Source organism: Herpailurus yagouaroundi, unplaced genomic scaffold, assembly GCF_014898765.1.
Source record: "Herpailurus yagouaroundi ecotype Mexico unplaced genomic scaffold, PumYag 180, whole genome shotgun sequence".
In the NCBI taxonomy this organism is placed as follows: domain Eukaryota; kingdom Metazoa; phylum Chordata; class Mammalia; order Carnivora; family Felidae; genus Herpailurus; species Herpailurus yagouaroundi.
In genome coordinates this window covers 18,517,381-18,538,065 of record NW_024412411.1, presented here as the reverse complement: position 1 = coordinate 18,538,065, position 20,685 = coordinate 18,517,381, and the positions used below count along the sequence as shown (strand labels likewise).

Genomic DNA, 20,685 nt, shown 5'->3' with positions numbered 1-20,685 from the left:
GGTTCATTTCGTAGCAAGTTATTTTGATCTGGCATTTATATTTGGTATTTTTATTCTTTGCCTTTATCGTAGTTCTATGGCGTCAGTTCTGAAATGCAAGCTTAGTCTGTTTCTAGGTTTTGTTAATAGGGTTTCCCTTCATTTATTTTCATTGTTGGGTAGATAGGAAGTTGAATTTTTTTTTTTTTTAACCTGTTTCCTTACTGCTTAAGTATTTTACAACTTATGGAGTTGTTGCATGATTTGCCTTTTTTAATGTAGGTGTAGATGCCTGGGGCTCTATATAGGTGGTATTATCTCTAAAGTACTGAGCTTTGTGTGTTTTTCTTCTGCATAGTTATTTTTCTTTAATTTTTTTTAATGTTTATTTTTGAAAGAGATACAGAGTGCGAGTGGAGGACGGGTAGAGAGAGGGAGACACAGAATCTGAAGCAGGCTCCAGGCTCCGAGTTGTCAGCACAGAGCCCGACGAGGGGCTCCAACTCAGGAACCCTGAGATCGTGTCCTGAGCCAAAGTCAGATGCTTAACCGACTGAGCCACCCAGTTGCCTTGTTATTTTTGGTTTTTAAGTTTTTACGTAGTTCTCAGTTGTGAAGAATTCTTTCAAGAACAGTTTCTCTAAAGAGCATATTTTACTTAAATGCTAATTAATGACTTTTCTTAGTTTTTCAATTTAGTAGACCACTTTTAATGTCCATTAAAGTGAAATAAAACTTCCACCCTTAAATGTGTTTGTTAATTAGAAATTGTGTCAAAATAATTTGATTTCCATTTCTTCTTGACAAAGCAGGTATACTGTCCAAATGATTGAATTGTTAAATTATCTTTAAGACTTTCTTAATTGAAGTAAGAGGACTATGAAGCCTGGAAGACGGGAACATCCCTGAACCTGTAGTACTTTCCTGTCATCCCCCAAAAATAAGACTAGATGAGTGTAGTAGTATTAATGTTTTTAAAACACTGATCCTTTCCATCAGTTTGCAGTCCATATTTATTCATACTTTGTGTGATTAATTTGTTAATATCTGTATCCTCTTATAGACTGAATATAACCTTGAGTATGTTTTGACCAACCATTATGTCTCCATTCCATTTTCTAGTACAGTGCTTGGCATATTGATTGGCTTTTGTAAGTATCAAGAAGCAATGCAGCACTTGTTATGGGCCACTTAATCCTAATGATAACTCTGTGAGGTAGGTTCTGTTATTATATTGCAGAGGAGGAAAGTGATTTATTGCAGAGGTGAAATAACTTGCCTTAAGTCAAAACTAGTGAGTTAGGGAGAGTAGAGATTTCAAGCTCAAGCAGCCTGGCTTTGTGTTCTGTGCTTGTCTTTTAACTATTCTGTGGGGCTTATGTGTGTCAGTTGTATTAATAGTTTCCATGAAACTGGCACATAGCATGGAAAATTGGTAACACTGTGCTTGGTCACCAGAAACAGATGTTTAGTTACGTATGTTGTGTTAGAAGATAAGTTTATGAAATAAAACATGTAGTCCTTATGTCTGAGTGGTTTTAGTTTTAATAATAGCTGGATTAAAAACTTCTCATTTGTGATTTGACAACTGTTAGGTCTCTAGTTTCTCTCAGCAGCCTCCAAAGAATTTTCATAATCCTCAGTTTCAAAACAAGTTTCCATTGTTATTTTGAAAATGATATGTATCTTGTATGGAGCTTATAGATAGGAATGCATATCTGCGTGTTAGATAAAATGTGTAATGAAACAGCATCAAATTTGTCTTTTGTTTCCCCATTAGTATGAGACTTGCTTAAAGCAATTCTATAATTTAAAGTGTCTGTGACATAGGATACCTGTACAGGACAGACAGATAAGATTGTAAAGATAGGACAGATAGCAAGGGATCATTTGAAATTTTGACTTTCATCTTCTAGGCTAGGCCAGTGGCTATCAAAGTATCATTTCTAGACCCAGAGGATCACTGTATCTTGGAATCTGTTAGAAATGCAAATTCTTGGTCCTCACCTCAGACCTACAAAATCAGAAACCTACTAAATGCGAAACTAGTTCCAGAAACTAGTACAAACCATAAAGTTTGTACTAGTAGCGTGGAAATGTGATCAGGCTTGCCTTTTTTCCCTCTTACCAACTTATAATTTTTTTAAATTATTTTTTGTTTTAGAATAGTTTTGGATTTAGAGAAAAATTGTGAAGCTAGTACAGAGAGTTCCTATGTATTCCACACCCAGTTTTCCCTATAATTAACATCTTACATTAGTATAATATTGGTTAGAATTAAGAACCCATATTGATATGTTCTTATTAACTAAAGTCCATACTTTATTCAGATTTCCTTAATTTTTACCTAATGTCTTTCTCTGTTCCAGGATCCCATCTAGGATACCACATTACATTTAGTCGTCATGTCTTCTTGGGCTTCTCTTGGTTTTGACAGTTTCTCAGTCTTCTTTCAAAACCCTGACAGTTTTGAGGAGAACCTAGTGGTCATGCATTTTGTAGAATAGCCCTCACTTGGGATCTGTCTGGTGATTTTCTTAGGGAACTGAATGTGTACTGAGAAGGAAAACCACAGACGTAAAGTGTCATTCTCATTGGTGATATCAAGGGTACATACTGTCAACATGTCTTAACATTTTGTTTATCTGGCTAAGGTTTTGTGGTTTTTTAACTGTAAAATTACTATTAATTCCTTTCTGTCCTTCAGAAGGATGTTACTACATCCAGTCCACACTTGAAGAGTGGGGGGTTATATTCCACCTTTTGAGGGTGGAGTGTCTATATAAATTATTTAGAATTTTTGTGCATAGGATCTTTGTCTCTTCCTAATTTATTTCATCTTCTATTTATTGCATTATGGACTCTGTTTCATATTTTAAGTTATAGTCTAGTATCATATTGTTTTTCTCAGATTGTTCCAGTTTTGCTTATCATGACCTTTTACTTGGCTCCTGTGGGTTTTTGGGGTTTTTTGTTGTTGTTGTTGTTTTTTATCCTATTACTGTCCTTCCATTGTGGGGTTTTCTATTTTGTTTTGTTTTGTTTTGCACTTTCTTACCTTCAGGCACTTCAGAATGCTCCAGTCAGCCATTTCTCCAAGGATCCCTGGTTTATTGAAGAATGGTATTAGGTGTCCACTCATTGCTACTAAGCTGTCTTTGCTTCTAGGCACACTCAGCTGATAGCAAGGAAATGTAGGTGTGTATGCCAACCTGTGTCTATACACATATCTATAAATATTTCTACAAGTAACCATTTGTATCTATATTAACCTAAACGTGAGTTCATACTCCTATCTCCAGCACTAATCCATTACCACATCATTATTTTAACTTCCTCCTCTTGCTTATTTGTAACTTGCTCTGACAACTTCAACCATCTGCTATCCATTTACTCTAATTGTTCAATTCAGGTACGCATGTATAGCAGTTTCAGAATTATTAACCTAGTTTCACATGGAGAACAAAGTCATCAATTAGAGCATGGTGCTTATGTTTGTTTGGTTTTGTTTTTCCTTTAGTCTTCTTGTACAGACTCAGAATTAGTTGATCGCCTTTTGCCTTCACTTAGGTTGTTCCATGTATTTAGTAATAAGGCTTGGATTTTACTTAGAAATATCAGTTTGGTAAGAAGGTGTAATTGGAAATGGTTGAAGGGAAAGACCAGAAAGGATAAAGGCATGAAATATGGAATAAAAGCAGCAGGAAGGGAGGGGTAAGTTAAGGGACTTAGGATCTTGAACTGAAATTTATTAGGGACTAGAGAGTGAAACTTCTGCATAATTCCTAACTGTGAACAGGACAGGGAATATAGAAAAAGGTTGTGATTTTCACAGAAGACTGCTGAGTCCAAGGAATGTTGATGACATCCCGGTAAAATAGTCCAGGCTGTTGGTAAGTTCTGAAGCTTAAGGTTGGTGAGGTCTTGTCTGCCTCTTAGGATTTGAAAGTCATAAGTAAATAGTAATGTGAATATTCCATTTGGCTAACTTTGAGGATGCAAAATGGATAGCATTTTGAACTTTTGTTAGGGTACCTTACTTTTCATTCAAAAAGCAGTGACAGACCCTGCCCGTGAGTATGATGAAGTAGGAGTATACAGGTACTGAGATAATGAAGTCCGGTAAAGAATCATTCACTCTTACACCCTGAGCATGCAGTGTATGCCACCTAAGTCACTTGTGATGCGTCTTGTGTATGAAAAAGTGTTTTGCCAGAAGAACAGGGAAGGAAGCCTGGGTTGACAGAAACCACGTAAGTTAACTACAGACTCTTTCTTTAAACAACTTAATCAGGCATGATATATTCTTAAGGTGGAAGAAAATGTGAAGATTGTGTGTGTCAATAAATAAAATCCACAAGTTTTAAATGTTTGACACATTGGGCTTATTAGAATTAATGGGTTTCTTACAATTATTAATGGAAGCTGGATTCTAGTAACAGACTGATCCCAGACTGCAGACTTCATATTTAGAGGCCAACATGGACTGGTTTTGATGTCTTAGGGATTCCTTCCAGTACACATACACACGCTCCCCTACAAAACATAATATCTGCAGGAGAAGACTGGATTGGACACAGAGGGGAGAAAAAATTTAAGGGAGCAGAAAGCTACTAACAGGATAATGAAAATTAGAATTGGAATGTATTCAGGTGGAATTGTAGATCAGTTTTTCAGGCAGGTAATTTCAAACCATCAGGAAAAGTAAGTGTCTAATAACAGGACTTTATCATTCAATTGATTAGGTTAGAAGACCACACATTTTGTGATTGAAGCTTAGGAATTTAGCCTGTAGACCTAACAATAGCTGAGTTTTTGTTCAATAGCTTGGCAGCTAGTGTGCCAAGCACTTTGCTAAGTGTTTTTAGTGGCTTTTCACTTAAAGTTAGAACACCTTCATATGAATATATATACTATTATCCCTATTTTACTAATGGAGAAACGGAGGCAAAGGAAAACTGCATACTTTGCCTCAGGTCACATAAGTAGCAAACGGTGAAATTAGATTTTAAAATCAGGGACTTTGACTCCTAAGTCCTTAAACTCTAAGTCACCGTGCAAAACCTAAATTTAGAACACCATTTATTAGTCTTTTCTTGTTTAATATCAAACAACCAAAGTATCATAAAAAGATAATGAGCTTTCACTTTTCACAGTAATCGGTGGAGCCATTGACTTATCTGAGAAGGACCTCTAAAGGGCCAATGGGTAATTGACGAGAATTAGGGATGGAGTCTGCAGGACTGAATGAAAGTAATGGGCTCATGGCAATGAATTTGTCTTGTAAAGGCTTGTGCATGTAAGTAAACTTGGCCTTATTGTCATCTGGACTTTGGGACAATTTTCTGCATCTCTGTATACTTAGATGTAGGTATGATTTAAAGGCCATGTACTTAGGCAAAACACATCATTGTAATGGAGTGAAAGAAGCAATGCATTAAGATTATTAGTGTGTTAGGCAAATGAATTCATTCTTTCAGTTATGTGAAACTGGATAGGTTCTCATTTGTGAAAAGTCAGGGAAGATGCCCCATCAAATTACAAGAGGACATTTATTTTAAAATAAATAAAAAAATACTTAAAAAAAAAAAAATAAAGGTTTATTTATTTTGAGAGAGAGTGCACAAGTGAGGTAGGGACAGAGAGAGAGAGGGAAAATCCCAAGCAGGCTCTGCACTGTCAGAGCAGAGCCCAACTTGGGGCTTGATCTCATTAACCGTGAGATCATGATCTGAGCTGAAATCAAGAAGAGTCACATGCTTAACCAACTGAGCTACCCTGAGTGTGACTACTTTAGATTCCTCATGCAAGTGATACAATATTTGTGTTTATGTGACCACCTTATTTCATTTAGCATAATATCCTAACATCAGGTTCAGAATATTAGACTATCAGAGTATCTGGTTCATTCATGTGGTTGCGAATGTCAGGATTTCCTTCAAGACTAATATTCCATTATATGGAATACCACATTTTTTAAAAACATTTTGAGAGAGAGAGTGTGCGCACATATGTGTGCATAAGCAGGGAAGGGGCAGAAAGAAGGCAAGAGACAGAATCCCAAGCAGGCTCTACACTGTCAGCGCAGAGCCCAACACAGGGCTGGAACTCTTGAACCATGAGGTCATGACCTGAGCCAAAATCAAGTGTTGGATGCTTATCCAACTGAGCCACCCAGGCACCAGTGTATTTGAAACTCTTAAAGTGCTTAAGGAGGTGCCATGCTAGGTGCTAAGGACTCTTAACACCATCCCTCTGCTAGGATGACTTTTTAAAAAAATATATTTAACATGTGTAAATTTAAGGTATACAATGTATATGTTGTAATATGATTTTGCCCCTGTAGCAATAATTAGCACCTCTATCACATTGCATATTACATAATTATAATTATTTCGGTAGTTGAAATAATTAAGGTCTAGTCTCTTATTAAGTTTGGTTATAATACAATTTATTGTTTTTATTGTACTATACATTATATATCTCTAAGGCTTAACTACTCCTTGGTTTAAAGTAACTGCTCCTTGTAAATTTGTACCCTTAACATCTGTTCTTGACCCCACAACTTTCATCCCTTGGTAACCACCATTTTATTGGGTTTCTACAACTTTGGCCTTTTTAAATTCCACATACAAGTGATATCATACAGCATTTGTCTTTCTCTCACTTCTGTCACTTAGCATAACGTGCTCAAACTCCATCCATGTTGTCACAAATGGCAGGATGTCTTTGTCATGGGTGAATTATTACTCCATTGTGTATATACACACCACATTTTATCCATTCATCTGTTGATGGACACAGGTTCTTTCCATATCTTGGCTATTACAAATAACGCTGCAGTGAATGTAGGGGTGCATATATCATTTTGAGTTAGTGTTTTCATTTTCTTTGGATAAATACCCAGAAGTAGAATTACTAGGTCCTATGATAGCTCTTTTTTAAAAAATTTTAAGGAGACTCCACACTATTATCCATAGAGGCTGTACCAGTTTACATTCCTAACAATAGTGCACAAGGGTTCCCTCTTCTCCACATCCTTGCTACACTTTTATCTTTTTGATGGTAGCCATTTGAATAGGTATGAGATCTCTCATGTTGGTTTTATTTTGTATTTTCCTGATGATTAGTGAAGTTGAGCATCTTTTCATGTGTTTTTGGCTATGTAGATATCTAGAAAACGTCTGTTTAGTTCTGCCATTTTTTGGATTTGGGTTTTTTGTTTCCAAGTTGTAGGGAGTTCTTTATATTTTTTGGATATTAACTCCATGAGCTAGATGATTAGCAAAAATTTTCTCCCATTCTGTAACTTGATTTTTCATTTTTTGTTGAGTTTTGCTTTTGTTTGTGCTTTTGGGGTCATATCCTAAACATTATGAAGACCAGTGTTAAAGAGCTTCGTCTCCCATTTTTTTTTCTAGGTTTATAGTATCAAGTCTTATGTTGAAGTCTTTGATCCATTCCCAGTTATTTTCCGAGAGGAGTATAAGATAGGAGCCTAATTTCATTGCTCAGTGTTTATTCAGTTTTTCCAACAGCCATGTATTGAAGAGACTGTCCTTTCCCCATTGGATGCTCTTTTCTCCCTGTCAAATATTGATTGTTAAAGCGGGGGTTTGATTCTGGGCTCACTGTTCTGTTGGTCTCTGTCAGTTTTTGTGTCAATACCATGCTGTTTTTATTACTGTAGCTTTGTAGTATAGTTTGAAGTCAGGAGATACCTCCAGCTTAGTTCTTTTTCCTCAAGATTGCTTTAGCTGTCTGGGGTCTTTTGCAGTTCCGTACAAACTTTAGGATTGTTTTTTCTATTTGTGTGAATAATGCCATTGGTATTTTGATAGGGATTGCATTGAATCTGCAGATGGCCTTGTGCAGTATGGACATTTTAATACTCTTGATTTATGAACACAGGATGTCTTTCCATTTGTCTTTAATTTCTTTGAGCAGTCTTACAGTTTTCATTGTACTCTTTCACTTCGTTGATTACATTTATTTCTAAGGATTATTATTTTTTTTTTAACAATTTTTTTTTCAACGTTTATTTTTGGGATAGAGAGAGACAGAGCATGAACGGGGGAGGGGCAGAGAGAGAGGGAGACACAGAATCGGAAACAGGCTCCAGGCTCTGAGCCATCAGCCCAGAGCCCGACGCGGGGCTCGAACTCACGGACCGCGAGATCGTGACCTGGCTGAAGTCGGACGCTTAACCGACTGCGCCACCCAGGCGCCCCTTCTAAGGATTATTTTTGATGCAGTGAATGGGATAATTTTTTCAGATGTTTCACCCTTAGTGTATAGGAATGTAACTTATTTCTGTACATTTTGTGTCCTGCAACTTTACTGAAATGCCTGATTAGTTCGTTTTTTTTTTTGTTTTGTTTTGTCTTTAGGATGTTGCATATACAAAATCATATTAACTACAAATGGGACAGTTTCACTTCTTCCTGATTTGGATATGAGCAAGAGCTTTCAGTTTTTTTCAGTTGAGTATCGTGTTAGCTGTGGGTTGGTCATACATGGCCTTTATGTTGAGGTATGTTCATTCTATACCCAATGTGGCTGAAGTTTTTATCATGAAAGGATGTTGCATTTTAAATGCATAGATGATCGTGATTTGTGTCTTTCATTTTATTAATGTGATATATGACATTTATTGTTTTACACGTATTGAACCATTTTTGCATCCCAGGGATAAATCCCATTTAGTCAAGATGTATAAGCTTTTTGTGTTCTTCAATTAGGTTTGCTCATATTTGGTTGAGAGTTGTGTTCATCAGCAATATTGGTCTCTGCTTTTTGTTTTCTGGCTTTAGCGCCGGAATAATGCTGGCCTTTTAAATGAGTTTGCAAATATTCTGTATACCTAAAGTTTTGGGAAGTTTGAGAAAGATGGTGTTAATTCTCGGAGTGTTGATTAGAATTTGCCAATGGAGCCATCTGGTCTTCGGTTATTTTTTGTACTGTGATGTTTTAAATTATTCAGTCTCTTGTTCCTTATTGGTCTATTCATGTTTTAGGTTTTTCATTGTCTTGATAGGTTGTTTCTAGAAATGTATCCTTTTTACCTGTTTTGGGGCATATAGTTGTTGATAATGGTCTCTTGCAATCCTGTGTATTTTTGTAGTATCAGTTGTAAGATCTTTTTAAAAAAAATTTTTTTAATGTTTATTTTTGAGAGAGACAAAGTGTGAATGCGGGAGGGGCAGAGAAAGAGAGACACACAGAGTCTGAAGCAGGCTCCAGGCTCTGAGCTGTCAGCACAGAGCCCAACGTGGGCATCTCAAACTCACACACCATGAGATCATGACCTGAGCCGAAGTCAGATGCTTAATGACTGAGTCCCCCAGGCACCACAAGATTGGTTTCATTTCTAAGTCTGGCTAAAGTTTTGTCAGTTTTATCTTTTTGATGAACCAGCTTTTAGGTTTTACTGATGCTTTTTTCTGAAAGAGATGTTATTTCTGCTTTTATTTCCTTCTGCTATGTCTAGACTTTATTCTTTTTACATTTCCTAGAGTAACTTTCACAACTGGCTGTTTGAGATCTTTGTAATTTCTTACTATATGCATTTATACTGTAAACTTTCCTCTCAACTGCTTTTGCTGCACCCCATAAGATTTGATGTGTCATATTTCCATTTTTTTGACTCGTGGATTATTTAGAAGTATGTTTAGTTTCCACGTATTGGTAGATTTTTCTAGCTTTCTCTTGCTGATTTCTATTTTACACTATTGTGGTCAGAAAAGATAGTTGGTATTATTTCAATCTTAAATTTGCCGAGATTTGTTTTGTGCCCTATCATGTGATCTGCCTTGGCAAATGTCCATATGCACTTGAGAAAAACGTGGATTATGCTGTTGGTTGGAATGTTCTGTATATGACTGTTGAATCCATTTAATTGTGATGTTCTGATGTTGGATGTATAATTGTTTTATCTTCTTGATGTATTTATTATTAGTGACTTCTTTGTCTCTTAATGTTTTGGGCTTGAAGTGTATTTTTTCTGGCATAAATATGGTGATGCCTACTTTTTTTTGGTATCTACATGCATGGAATATCCTCCTCTGTCCCTACACCTTGAGTCTGTGTTTTTAGAACTAAAATGAGTTTCCTTTAGACAGCTATATAGTTAGGTGTTTTTTGCATCCAGCCACTTTGTGCCCTTTGGTGAATTCAATCCATTTATAATTACTTAACTACTGCTGTCTTCTTTTTTGCCTTCTGGTTATTTTTTTTATCTCCTGTGTTTCCTTTTCCCTCTGTTTCTACCTTTGTACAGTGGATTTCCATGATGATTTCCTCAGTCTCCCCTTTTTTTGTTTCATCACTAGATTTTTGTTTTGTCATTATCAAGTGGCATACATAAAACATAGGTAAAGTACTTGTAAGGGAAAACGTTAAGAAATAGCTCACGGGCGCCTGGGTGGCTCAGTCGGTTGAGCGTCCAACTTTGGCTCAGGTCATGATCTCATGGCTCGTGGGTTCAAGCCCCACGTTGGGCTCTTGCTTACAGCTCAGAGCCATGAGCCTGCTTCAGATTCTGTGTCTCCCCCTTTCTGCCCCTCCCCTGCTCATGCGCTCACTCGCGCACTCTCTATGCCTCAAAAATCAACATTAAAAAAAATTAAAAAAAAATAGCTCATTATATATGTAACATCCTTGCTTAATTACATGGCTTTGGCACATAATCACTTGTTCTAATTATCAGCTGTTGATTAAAGATGATAAAAACATAACTTATGAAACAATAACTTGCAAGGGTTACTACAGTTGACTCTTGAACAGTGTGAGGGTTACTGGTGCCAATCTACCAGGCAGACAAAAATATGCATATAACTCTACTCCCTAAAAATTTAACAGCTGATAGCCTACTGTTGAGCAGAAGCCTTACCAATAATATAAACAGTTGATTAACCCATATTATATATATATATGTATTATATGCTGTATTACAGTAAAACTAGAAGAAAAATTTAAAATCATAAAGAAAATGCTGTATTAGAAAAAAATTATGTATAAGTGGACTTGTGCAGTTCAGACCCATGTTCAAGGGTTAACTGTATTTTTTAACTTGGTAAGAAGCTAACAAACTGTTTTCCAAAATGGTTGTACCATTTTACATTTCTACTAGCAACGTCTGAGAGCTCCAAGTTCCTTGTCATATGTTATTTGTGGGAATTTTCAGTTACTTTATGTCTTTCTGCCCCAAGACTGGAGTTCTTTTGTTTTATTAGATTAACGATTTGGTGATGAAGTTTTGAATTTTTAAAAAGCCAAAAAACTCTTTACAGATGAACAGAAAGGAAGTCTAAATCAAAATAGGACATGAAAAGCAAGATTATTGAATACTCTGGCTTCATAAGTAATCAAAATACAAGGAAAGATTTTATCCTGAGACTTTCAGTAACACTTTTAATGGCCATTTGGCTGAGACCTTCCTATAACACTTCTTTTAGGGTTCCTGCTGCTGCTTGAATTGTAAAGGCTGCAATAGAAATGTGTTTCTTTACTTCTGTCCAGGCTGATTGAGGGTCTTCTTTATTTTCAATATCAAACATAGCATCGTAGATCCCAGGAAATGATTCTCCAGCGTATTTGTTGTGGCTACTGGGAGCAAAGATGATGTGCCTAATAGAAAAAAAAACCCAAAACAACAACATAGAGCAGGTTGAGCTAAAGAGTATATGTACATACGTTACATTTTACACACTTCTGTCTTCATTCCCTTTCCTTAGATGACATCTTAAGAATACTGTGTCTCCTCCTGGCATTCACTTTTTTACTCCAAAATGAAGACCTATAATTAATTTAAGATAGTTATGTAACAGTATAATTTTAAATAAAGTTGACCATATGCATTCACTAAGATTACTCTCATAAATCATGTTGCTACCCATACCAATTGGAAGAAAATGGGTTCATTCTCATAAGTTGTGTACCTCAGTTGTCTGACTGCCAAGACACCCGAACAGTGAAAACAAGTATGCTTTATGGATATATTTACTGAGAGTGAGAAGAGATTGAAAAAATAATTTATCTGTGCGTTGCCTTTTTCAGAGATTCAACAAGAATGACACTTGTTCCGATACTCTTTAGACATTAAAAATCAATAATTAAAAAAGCGTGTATTGCCAATATATCATAAATGTAAGGATGATGAATGAAGTCCATGTGAATTGCCTACAGACACATTTAATTTGTAATCTAGAAGGAAAGTTTTGCATTTTATTTTTTATTTTGTCTTATAACTAGCTGAAGAGATCAAGCTACTTCTCTTCCTCTGGAATGCTGCTTTCCAGAAAAGGACATATTTTATTGAATACCATGATAAGGAATTAGGTCAAAATCCTACAGCTTCTTTAAGATGTAAATCTGTCTGAGACAATATGAAACTCTATGTAAGTTAATATTAACGATCAAATAGAAATTTATAATGTAAATCATTTAGATTATCCAAACTACATCAGGATTTATTTCTCTTGGCTTTTAAATCTTAACATGGCCTCAGATGGATCTTTCTTAGAGCCAGTGTTACATACTGAACTGCTTATAAACATTGATATTCTGACCCATATATGACTTGAGATATTCTACATGAAGTTTATAGCTATTCATAAGTATACTTGCCCTCTATTGGAAAACTGTAAAAGCAGAGTATAGGAAAATACAGATAGATACTAAGAATTGTATAAACCTGGTTCGAATCATTGACCTGACATCTAATACCCCTGTGGCCTTTCACCTTGGCTAAATTGTTAGGTATTCTATTCTTTTTGATGCAGTTGGAAATGGGATTGTTTGCTTAATCTCTCTTTCTGATAGGCCATTATTAGTGTATAGAAATATAATAGATTTCTGTATATTTTGTGTCTTCACCATACGATGAATTTATTCATCCTAACAGGTTTTTAGTGGATTCCTTAGGTTTATCTATATATAATGTCATCTACAAATAAGTAATGGTTTTATTTCTTTCCAGTATGGATGCCTTTTTCTTGCCTAATTGCTCTCAGTAGGACTACCAATACTATGTTGGAAAAAAGTGGCAAGACTAGGTAAGCATTCTTATATTGTTCCTGATCTTTGAGGAAAAGCTTTCAGCTTTTCACCCTTAAGTATGATATTAGCTGGAGGTTTGTCATATGTGGCCTTTATTATGTTAAGTTACATTTTTTTACATGACTTTGATGAGTTTTAATAAAAATGCATGTTGAATTTTTGTCAAGTGCCTTCTCTGCCTCTATGTAAGACTTTATCCTTCATTTTGTTAATATGGCATGACATTGATCTGTGGATATTGAACCTATCTTTATATCCCTCGGATAAATCCCATTTGATTGTGGTACGTGATCTTGTTTTAATATATTGTTGAATTTGGTTTGCTAATATTTTGTGAAGGATTTTTGCTTCTCTGCTCATCATATTGGCTGGTAATTTTCTTGTGGCATTCTTATTTGATTTTCATATCAGGGTAATGCTTGCCTTTTAAAAAGAGTTTGGAAGTGTTCCCTCTTCAGTTTTTTGAAAGAATTTGAAAACCAGTGGTACTGATTCTTCTTTCAATGTTTGGAGAAGTTACCAGTGAAGCCGTTTGGTCCTGGACTTTGGTTTGTTGCGAGATTGAGGATTACTGATTCAGTATCCTCCCTTTCTTTTTACATATACATTTCTTCATGCTTCAGTTCTGAAAGGCTGTATGTTTCTAGGAGTTTGTCCATATGTTCCAGGTGGTTGTTTGTTGGCATAATAGTGTTGATAGTCTTGTATGTTTGTATTTCTGTGGTATTAGTTGTAACATCTCTTTTATGTGTCCAAACCCTTTCTCTTCTTGGTGAATCCAGTGAATGGTTTATAAATTTTCTTTCAAAGAATCAGCTCTTCATTTCATTAAATTTTCTTTTGACCTTTTAATTTCTATTTCCTTGATTTCCTCTTTATTTCCTTCCTTCTACTAACTTGGCTTCATTTATCATTCTTCTTCACTGAGGTGGGATGTTAGGTTGCTTGAGAATTTTACTTTTTTCTTGGGGTAGGTGTTTATTGCTGGTGAACTTCAATCTTAGAACTGCATTTGCTATATCCCATAAATTTTGCCATCTGTATTTCCCTCTTCATTTTTCCCAAGGTATTTTCTTATCTTTTGATTTCATGACCTGCCCTATAGTTGGTAGAACATTGTTTAATTTCCACTTTTTGGGAATATTCCACTTTTCTTGTAGTTGATTACTAGTTTCATATCACTGTGGTCAAAACAGATGCTTAATAGTTCCTAAGTCTGTCAAGACTTATTTTTTGACATATGACCAATCCTGGAAAACATTGCACATGCTCTTGCAAGAATGTGTGGTTTGCTTTTGGATGGAACATTCTGTATATATCTTTTAATTTCATATGGCCTAATGTTACGTTTAAGGGTAATGTTTCCTTAGTGATTTTTTTTTGTCTAGAAGCTAGCCATTGATGTGTGGCGTTAAAGTCTCCTCCTCTTGTATTCCTGTCTCTTTTGATGTGTGTTAATACCTAATTTATATGGTTGGGTGCAGATATATTTACAAATGTTATATCCTCTTGTTTGACCCTTTTATTACTATGTAATTTCCTTCTTTGTCTCTTATTACAGTCTTCGTTTTAAAGTATTTTGTCTGATACTAGGATAGGTATTCCTCCTTTCTTTTGGTTTCCATTATGCATTAGATGTCTTTCTCTCCATGCCTTCAGTTTTCGTCCGTGTGGGTCTTGACCTCTGAAGTGAGTCTCTTCTGGGCGCCTAGGTGGCTCGTCTGGTCAAGCATCCAGCTCTTGACTTTGGCTCAGGCATGATCTCACAGTTCGTGAGTTCGAGCCCCACATTGGGCTCTGAGCTGGTGGTGCAGAGCCTCCTTGGGATTGTTTCCCCTTCTTTCTGCCCTCCCCCCCGCTTGCGCTCACTCGCTCTCAGAAAAAAAAAAAAAATGAAGTGAGTCTCTTCTAGACATCATATAGATAGGTCTTGTTTTTTTATTCATTCAACTACCCTGTCTCTCCATTGCACATTTATTCCATTTACGTTAAAAATAATAGGTATGTACATATTGCTGTTTTGTTAATTGTTTTCTTGCTGTTTGTAGTTCTTGCTTGTTGCTTATTTTGCTCTCACCCTTTGTGATTTGATGGTAGGTATGCTTAGATTTTCTTTTATCTTTCTTGTATCTACTACAGGCTTACCTCATTTTATTGTGCCTGACAGTACATTTTTCGTTGTTTTTTTTTTTTTTTTTAATTGAATGTTTGTGGCAACCTTCCATCAAGCAAGTCTTTTGGCACCATTTTTCCAACTATATTTTTTCACTTTTTGTCTCTGTGTCACAATTTGGTTATTTTTATAATATTTCAGACTTTATTATATTCTTTATTGGAACACACTTGACAATACAGTGTTATTTGGGGTGTATAATAGTAATTTGACAGTTACATACATTAGGAATGCTCACTGCAATAAGTGTAGGTACCATCTGCCACCAAAGTTACTACAATATAATTGACTGTTTCCCTGTGGTGGACTTTTGGTCTTCATGGCTTATTTATAACTTCAAGTCTGTACCACTTAATCCCCTATTTTGTCCATACTCCCCCCCCCCCCCCGTCCTTTCTAGCAACCACCAATTTTTTTCTTGGTTCATTTGTTTTGAAGTGAAATCATATGGGATTTGTTTTTCTCGGACTTACTTCACTTAGCTTAATACTCTCTAGGTATATCCATGTTGCAAATGGCAAGATTTCGTTCTTTTTTATGGTTACTGTTGCATTGTGTGTGTGTGTGTATGTGCGTGTATACATCTTTCTCTCTTCATCTGTTAGTGGACACTTAGGTTGCATCCCTATGTTGGCTATTGTAAATAACACTGTATTAAATAATGAGGCATATATTTAGTTGAATTTGCGTTTTTGTTTTTTTGGGGGGTAAATACCCGGTAATAGAATTACTGGGTCGTGTAGTATTTCTATCTTAAGTTTTTTAAGGAATGTTCATACTGTTCTGTAGTGGATGCACCAGTTTACATCCCCACTAATGTATGAGAGTTCCTTTTTCTCCACATCCTTGCCAACCCTTGTCTTTTTGATACTGGGCATTCTGACATTGTGAGGTGAAAACCTCATTTTAGTTTTGATTTGCATTTCCCTAATGATTAGTGGTGGGGACCATTGTTTTTCATGTCTTTTTCTCTTTGGAAAAATACATATTCAGGTTCTCTGCCCTTTTTTAATCACTTTTTTTGTTGAGTGGTAGCAGTTCTTTATTTTAGATATCCCTTCCCATTTTAGATTTCCTTGTTGTTTTATTGATGGTTTCCTCTGCTGTGCAAAAGCTTTTTAGTGTGCTATTCTCCCTGTTTATTGTTTTGGGGGTTTTGTTTTTTGTTTTTTTTGTTTTTTGAGTCTAATGGTTTTAGCTCTCACATTTACTTAGGTATTTAACCCATTTTGAGTTTATTTTTGTGATAAGAAAGTAGTTCCATTTCATTTGTATGTAGCTGTCCATTTTTCCCAGCACCATTTATTGAAGAGACTGTCTTTATTGCACAGTCTTGCCTTTTTTGTACATTATTAATCACATAAGCATGGGGCTCTCTCTTCTGTTGATTTATATGTCCATTTTTCTTCCTGTATCATCACTATAGCTTTGTAGTATATATTAAAATCTGGGATTGTGATACCTCCAGCTCTGTTCTTGTTTCACAAGGTTGCTTTGGTTATTTAGGGTGCATTTTGTTTCAATGCAAATTTTAGGATAATTTATTCTAATTTTGTGAAAAATGCTATTGATATTTTGATACGGATTGTGTTTGCTTGTTTTGTGCTCCCTTGTACTCTTCAGAGTACAGGTCTTTCACCTCCTTGGTTAAATTTCTTCATAGATATTTTATTCTTTTTGATGCAATTGTAAATGAGTTTTCTTAATTTCTCTTTCTGCTTTGTTTCGTAGTATATAAAAACAGAATAGATTTCTGTGCATTTGTTTGGTACCCTGCAACTTTACTGAATTCATTAGTTCTAATTTTTTGGTGTTTTTAGGTTTTCTGTATGTAGTGTCATGTCATCTACAATAGTGACAGTTTTACTTATTATCAGTTTGGATGCCTTTGATTTCTTTTTCCTGACTGCTGCAGCTAGGACTACCGATATATGGTGAATAAAAATAGCATGAGTGGGCATCCTTGTCTTATTCCTAATCTCAGAAGAAAAGCTTTCAACTTTTCCCCATGGAATAATAGGGTAGGTGTGGGTATATCTGAAATGGCCTTGATTACATTGAGGCATGTTCCCTCTAAACCCACTTCACTGGTAATTTTTATCATGAACAGATGTATTTTGTCGAATGTTTTTTCTGTGTGATTTTTATCATTTATTTTGTTAATGGTGGTCTATCATATTGATTGATTTGTGGATACTGAACCACACTTGTATCTCTAAAATCTGACTTGATCATGGTGAATGATCCTTTTAGTATATTGTTGAATTCCATTTACTGTTTTATGGAAGATTTTTGCTTCTCTGCTCATCAGATACTGGCCTTAATTTTCATAATCATTATATTTTAACTGCTGCAATCTTAAAATAAAACTTTAATCGGTGAAGAGTTGCTGCTTATAGATGAGCAAAGAAAGTCGTTAATTTTAGATGGAATCTTCTCTTGGTAAAGATGCTGTGAAGATTCAGCAGTGGCAACAAAGGGTTTAGAATATTACATAAACTTAGTTAAAAAGCAGCGGCAGGCTTTGAGAGAATTGACTATTGAAATAGAACTGTCGAACAGCATCACAACAGAGAAACCTGAATGGAAGACTTAGCCACAACCAGAGCAAACTTCAGCAGCCACAACCCTGATCAGCCAGCTGCCATCAACTTGGAGGCAAGACCTTCCACCAGCGGAAAAGATTACAACTAGCTGAAAGCTGAGCTGATGGCTAGCATTTTTAGAAATACAGTATTTTTTAATTAAGGTATGTACTTTGTTTTTAGAAGTGCTTCACACACCTAATAGACTATAATACAGTATAAACATAACTTTTGTATGTACTAGGAAACCAGAAACTTCATTTAAGTTGCTTTATTGCAGATCTCTGTAACCTAACCTGCAGTAGATCAGAGGTATGCCTATGTAGCTGTTTGGTTTGTGGTTACTATGAGCCTTACGTAGAACAAACTACCAATTTAAAGTAGACTTTCATGAATATGACAGTTTTACTTTGCAGGCATTCTAAAGCTCTGCCTTTTTACTCTTACCCATCCTACCACCATGGTTTAGGTTTTACTTCCTCTTACTTGTGTGTATCCCTTAGTTATTATAGTTATTTTTACTACTTTTGTCTTAACCTTCATACCATTACTTTTACTCTAATGTGTATCTTTACCAGTAAAATGTTCACTCTTCCTGTTTTTTTGTTACTAATCCACACCTTTCCAACTTAAAGAGCTCCCTTTAGCATTTCTTAGGAGGCCAGTTAATGGTGACAGATTCCTTTAGCTTTTGTTGTTCTGGAATACTCTTTCTCCTTTAGTTCTGAAAGATAACTTTGCAAGAGTGTATATTCTTTCTTGATTGGAAGTCTTTTTCTTTCAGCACTTGCACTCTCTCATGCCACTCCTTTCTGGCCTGCAAAGTCCTGCTGTAAAATCTGCTAATTATTGTATGAGGGTTCTTTTGTATATAAGAAGTTCCTCTCTTGGCTGCTTTTATCCTGGTCTTTAACTTTTGACAATTAGTGTTTTGCTGTGGGTCTCTTTTGGTTCATTTTATTTGGAATTCTCTCTGGGCTTCCTGTTTCTGGATGTTGGGTTCCTTTTCTAGGTTTTCAGCCCCTTTCTGTCTCTTCTGGGATCCCTGTCATGTGAATGTTAGTTGATGTTTCCTCTAAGTCTTTTAAGCTTCCCCCCCTCCCCCCTCGCGCTATGGGTGAATTCTAATACCCTGTGTTTAAGATCAGTGATCCTTTCTTCTGCTTCATCTTGTCTGCTGGAAAACCCCTCTAATTTTTCAGTTCTGTTATTGTATCCTTTAGCTTTGTGATTTCTATTTGGTACTTTTTTTTTTTTTTTCCAACTTCTGTGTTCATCCATTCTTCCAATTTTGGTGAGCATATTCATGGCCATAGTTTGAGCTCTTTATCAAGTAGAATATTTATCTCCATTTCACTGAGGTATTTTTCCAAGGTTTCATTGTAATTCTTTCATTTGGAACAAATTCCCGTTGTTTTTTTTTTCCTCTTTGTTGGTCTCTGTGCTTTAGATGGAACAGCCACCTCTCCCAATGTTGAAAATAAACCTTTTCATTCAACCTTGCCCTATCATTTGTTTCTCAAACTTGTGGTTGTCCAAGCAGACTATTTTTAAGAGCTCCTGGTAGCTGAGGGTGTGCCAAGACCTGTCAGTGTACCAAAGGGGAATCTCTTGCCACCTAAATTCAGGATGATTGAAAGCTGCTGCCTGAGGGTCTGGTTTCCAAACTTTCTGTGAGACTGCAGACATAAGCTGTTTTCTGGAATATACCAGCAAGCTGTAGTTATGAGCACAAAGATGGCACTGCCCTCATCCACATTGCCTGAGAGTATCTCCATAGGCCTCTAGATGAGTGCCAAATCTGAAGCCTGCTCTTAGGCTGAAGCTTCAGGATAAATATGCTTCTTCTACAAAAAGAGGATGTGAGTTTCAGTCCACTGTGCAGTGGCATCTGTTTCAGGAGGCTCCCCACCCCCACCGAGCGAGCCACAAACACCAGGGTGTGAGAACTCCCCTCCCAGAGGTGTTGGTGCTCTGGAACAGGCAGAGTGAGAGCACAGAGCACCTGCCCTCTGAGGCCTCTGATAACAAAACTAAGACCTCTTTCACTGGAAGACTGAGCTCTTGGATCTGCTGTCTCTTGGCTGTGCCCTGGGGGTAGCTGCTTCTCCATTGATTACTGTCCTGTGGGACCCATCAGCCTTGCCCTGTTGGCCACCAGAGCCATACAATGTACAGGTGTCCCCTGCAGCAGCTGCAAAAACTGGGGTGCTGGACAAAGGTGCAAACTCCATTTGGGGATATGCCATCAAGCTGGGGAAAGCAGGGGGAGAGTGCAAAGAGGCTTCTCAGCCACAGACTCGTAGATACAGGCCAGACCAGAAGGTTTCTCCTGAGGCCAGAGCTCCTGGACAAAAAGTCCTGTTTCAGTCCACTATCTGTGCAGTACGCTGTAGGTGGTAGTTAGCCAAGAACCATCTCCCAGTTGTCCCAGTCCCATGGGACCCAGGAATATAAGACCCTCTGGCTCCAGAGCCAGTCAAAGGGCATCCCTGGGCAGCAGCTTTAAAATGTAAGTGTAAAGGCTCCCTTCCAGGAGATACTGGCACTTTGGAGCTCAGGAGGAAGAATGCGAAGATGGCACCCACCAGCCTCCATCCCAGAGAACAGTCCAGCATGTGCCTCCACATGATGCATTAAAGCTAGCAAGTGAATGTTTCACGTGAAGTCTGCTTTTCAAAGTGCTGCTTGTGCACTGGATCCTGTGGCAAGTGAGTCCATTTAAGCCCTTAAAGAGCCGTGCCTCAGTTCTCCAAAGCCCTTTGGGTCTCTTGAATGTGAGCACACCATTAGTTTCCATAGCCAGATGTTTTGGAGGCTCATCTCAGGCATACGTCTGAAAAGCTGGTGAGTCCTATTTGAAGTATGAGCCCTTCATTCCCCAAGGAG

At 36.7% G+C, this 20,685-nt stretch overlaps 1 protein-coding gene and 1 long non-coding RNA gene across 5 annotated transcripts in view; one reads left to right on the top strand and one right to left on the bottom strand.

Annotated features, from left to right (window-relative positions):
• Window positions 1–9,620: 9,620 nt before the first annotated feature.
• Window positions 9,621–20,685, bottom strand: part of NAALAD2 (N-acetylated alpha-linked acidic dipeptidase 2) — a 69,561-nt gene continuing 58,496 nt past the window's right edge. For 3 of the 4 annotated variants that reach the window (XM_040489596.1, XM_040489599.1, XM_040489601.1), the window contains one exon: window positions 9,621–11,607. In XM_040489596.1, coding sequence (XP_040345530.1) covers window positions 11,418–11,607 — 190 coding nt within the window. In that variant the 3' untranslated portion in view covers window positions 9,621–11,417. The remainder of the gene's footprint in view (window positions 11,608–20,685) is intronic. The other variant, XM_040489597.1, reaches the window with a different exon arrangement.
• Window positions 11,604–19,299, top strand: LOC121039402 (uncharacterized). The gene is made up of 2 exons (XR_005794742.1): window positions 11,604–13,034; window positions 17,774–19,299. It is a non-coding gene; the product is annotated as an uncharacterized LOC121039402 (long non-coding RNA).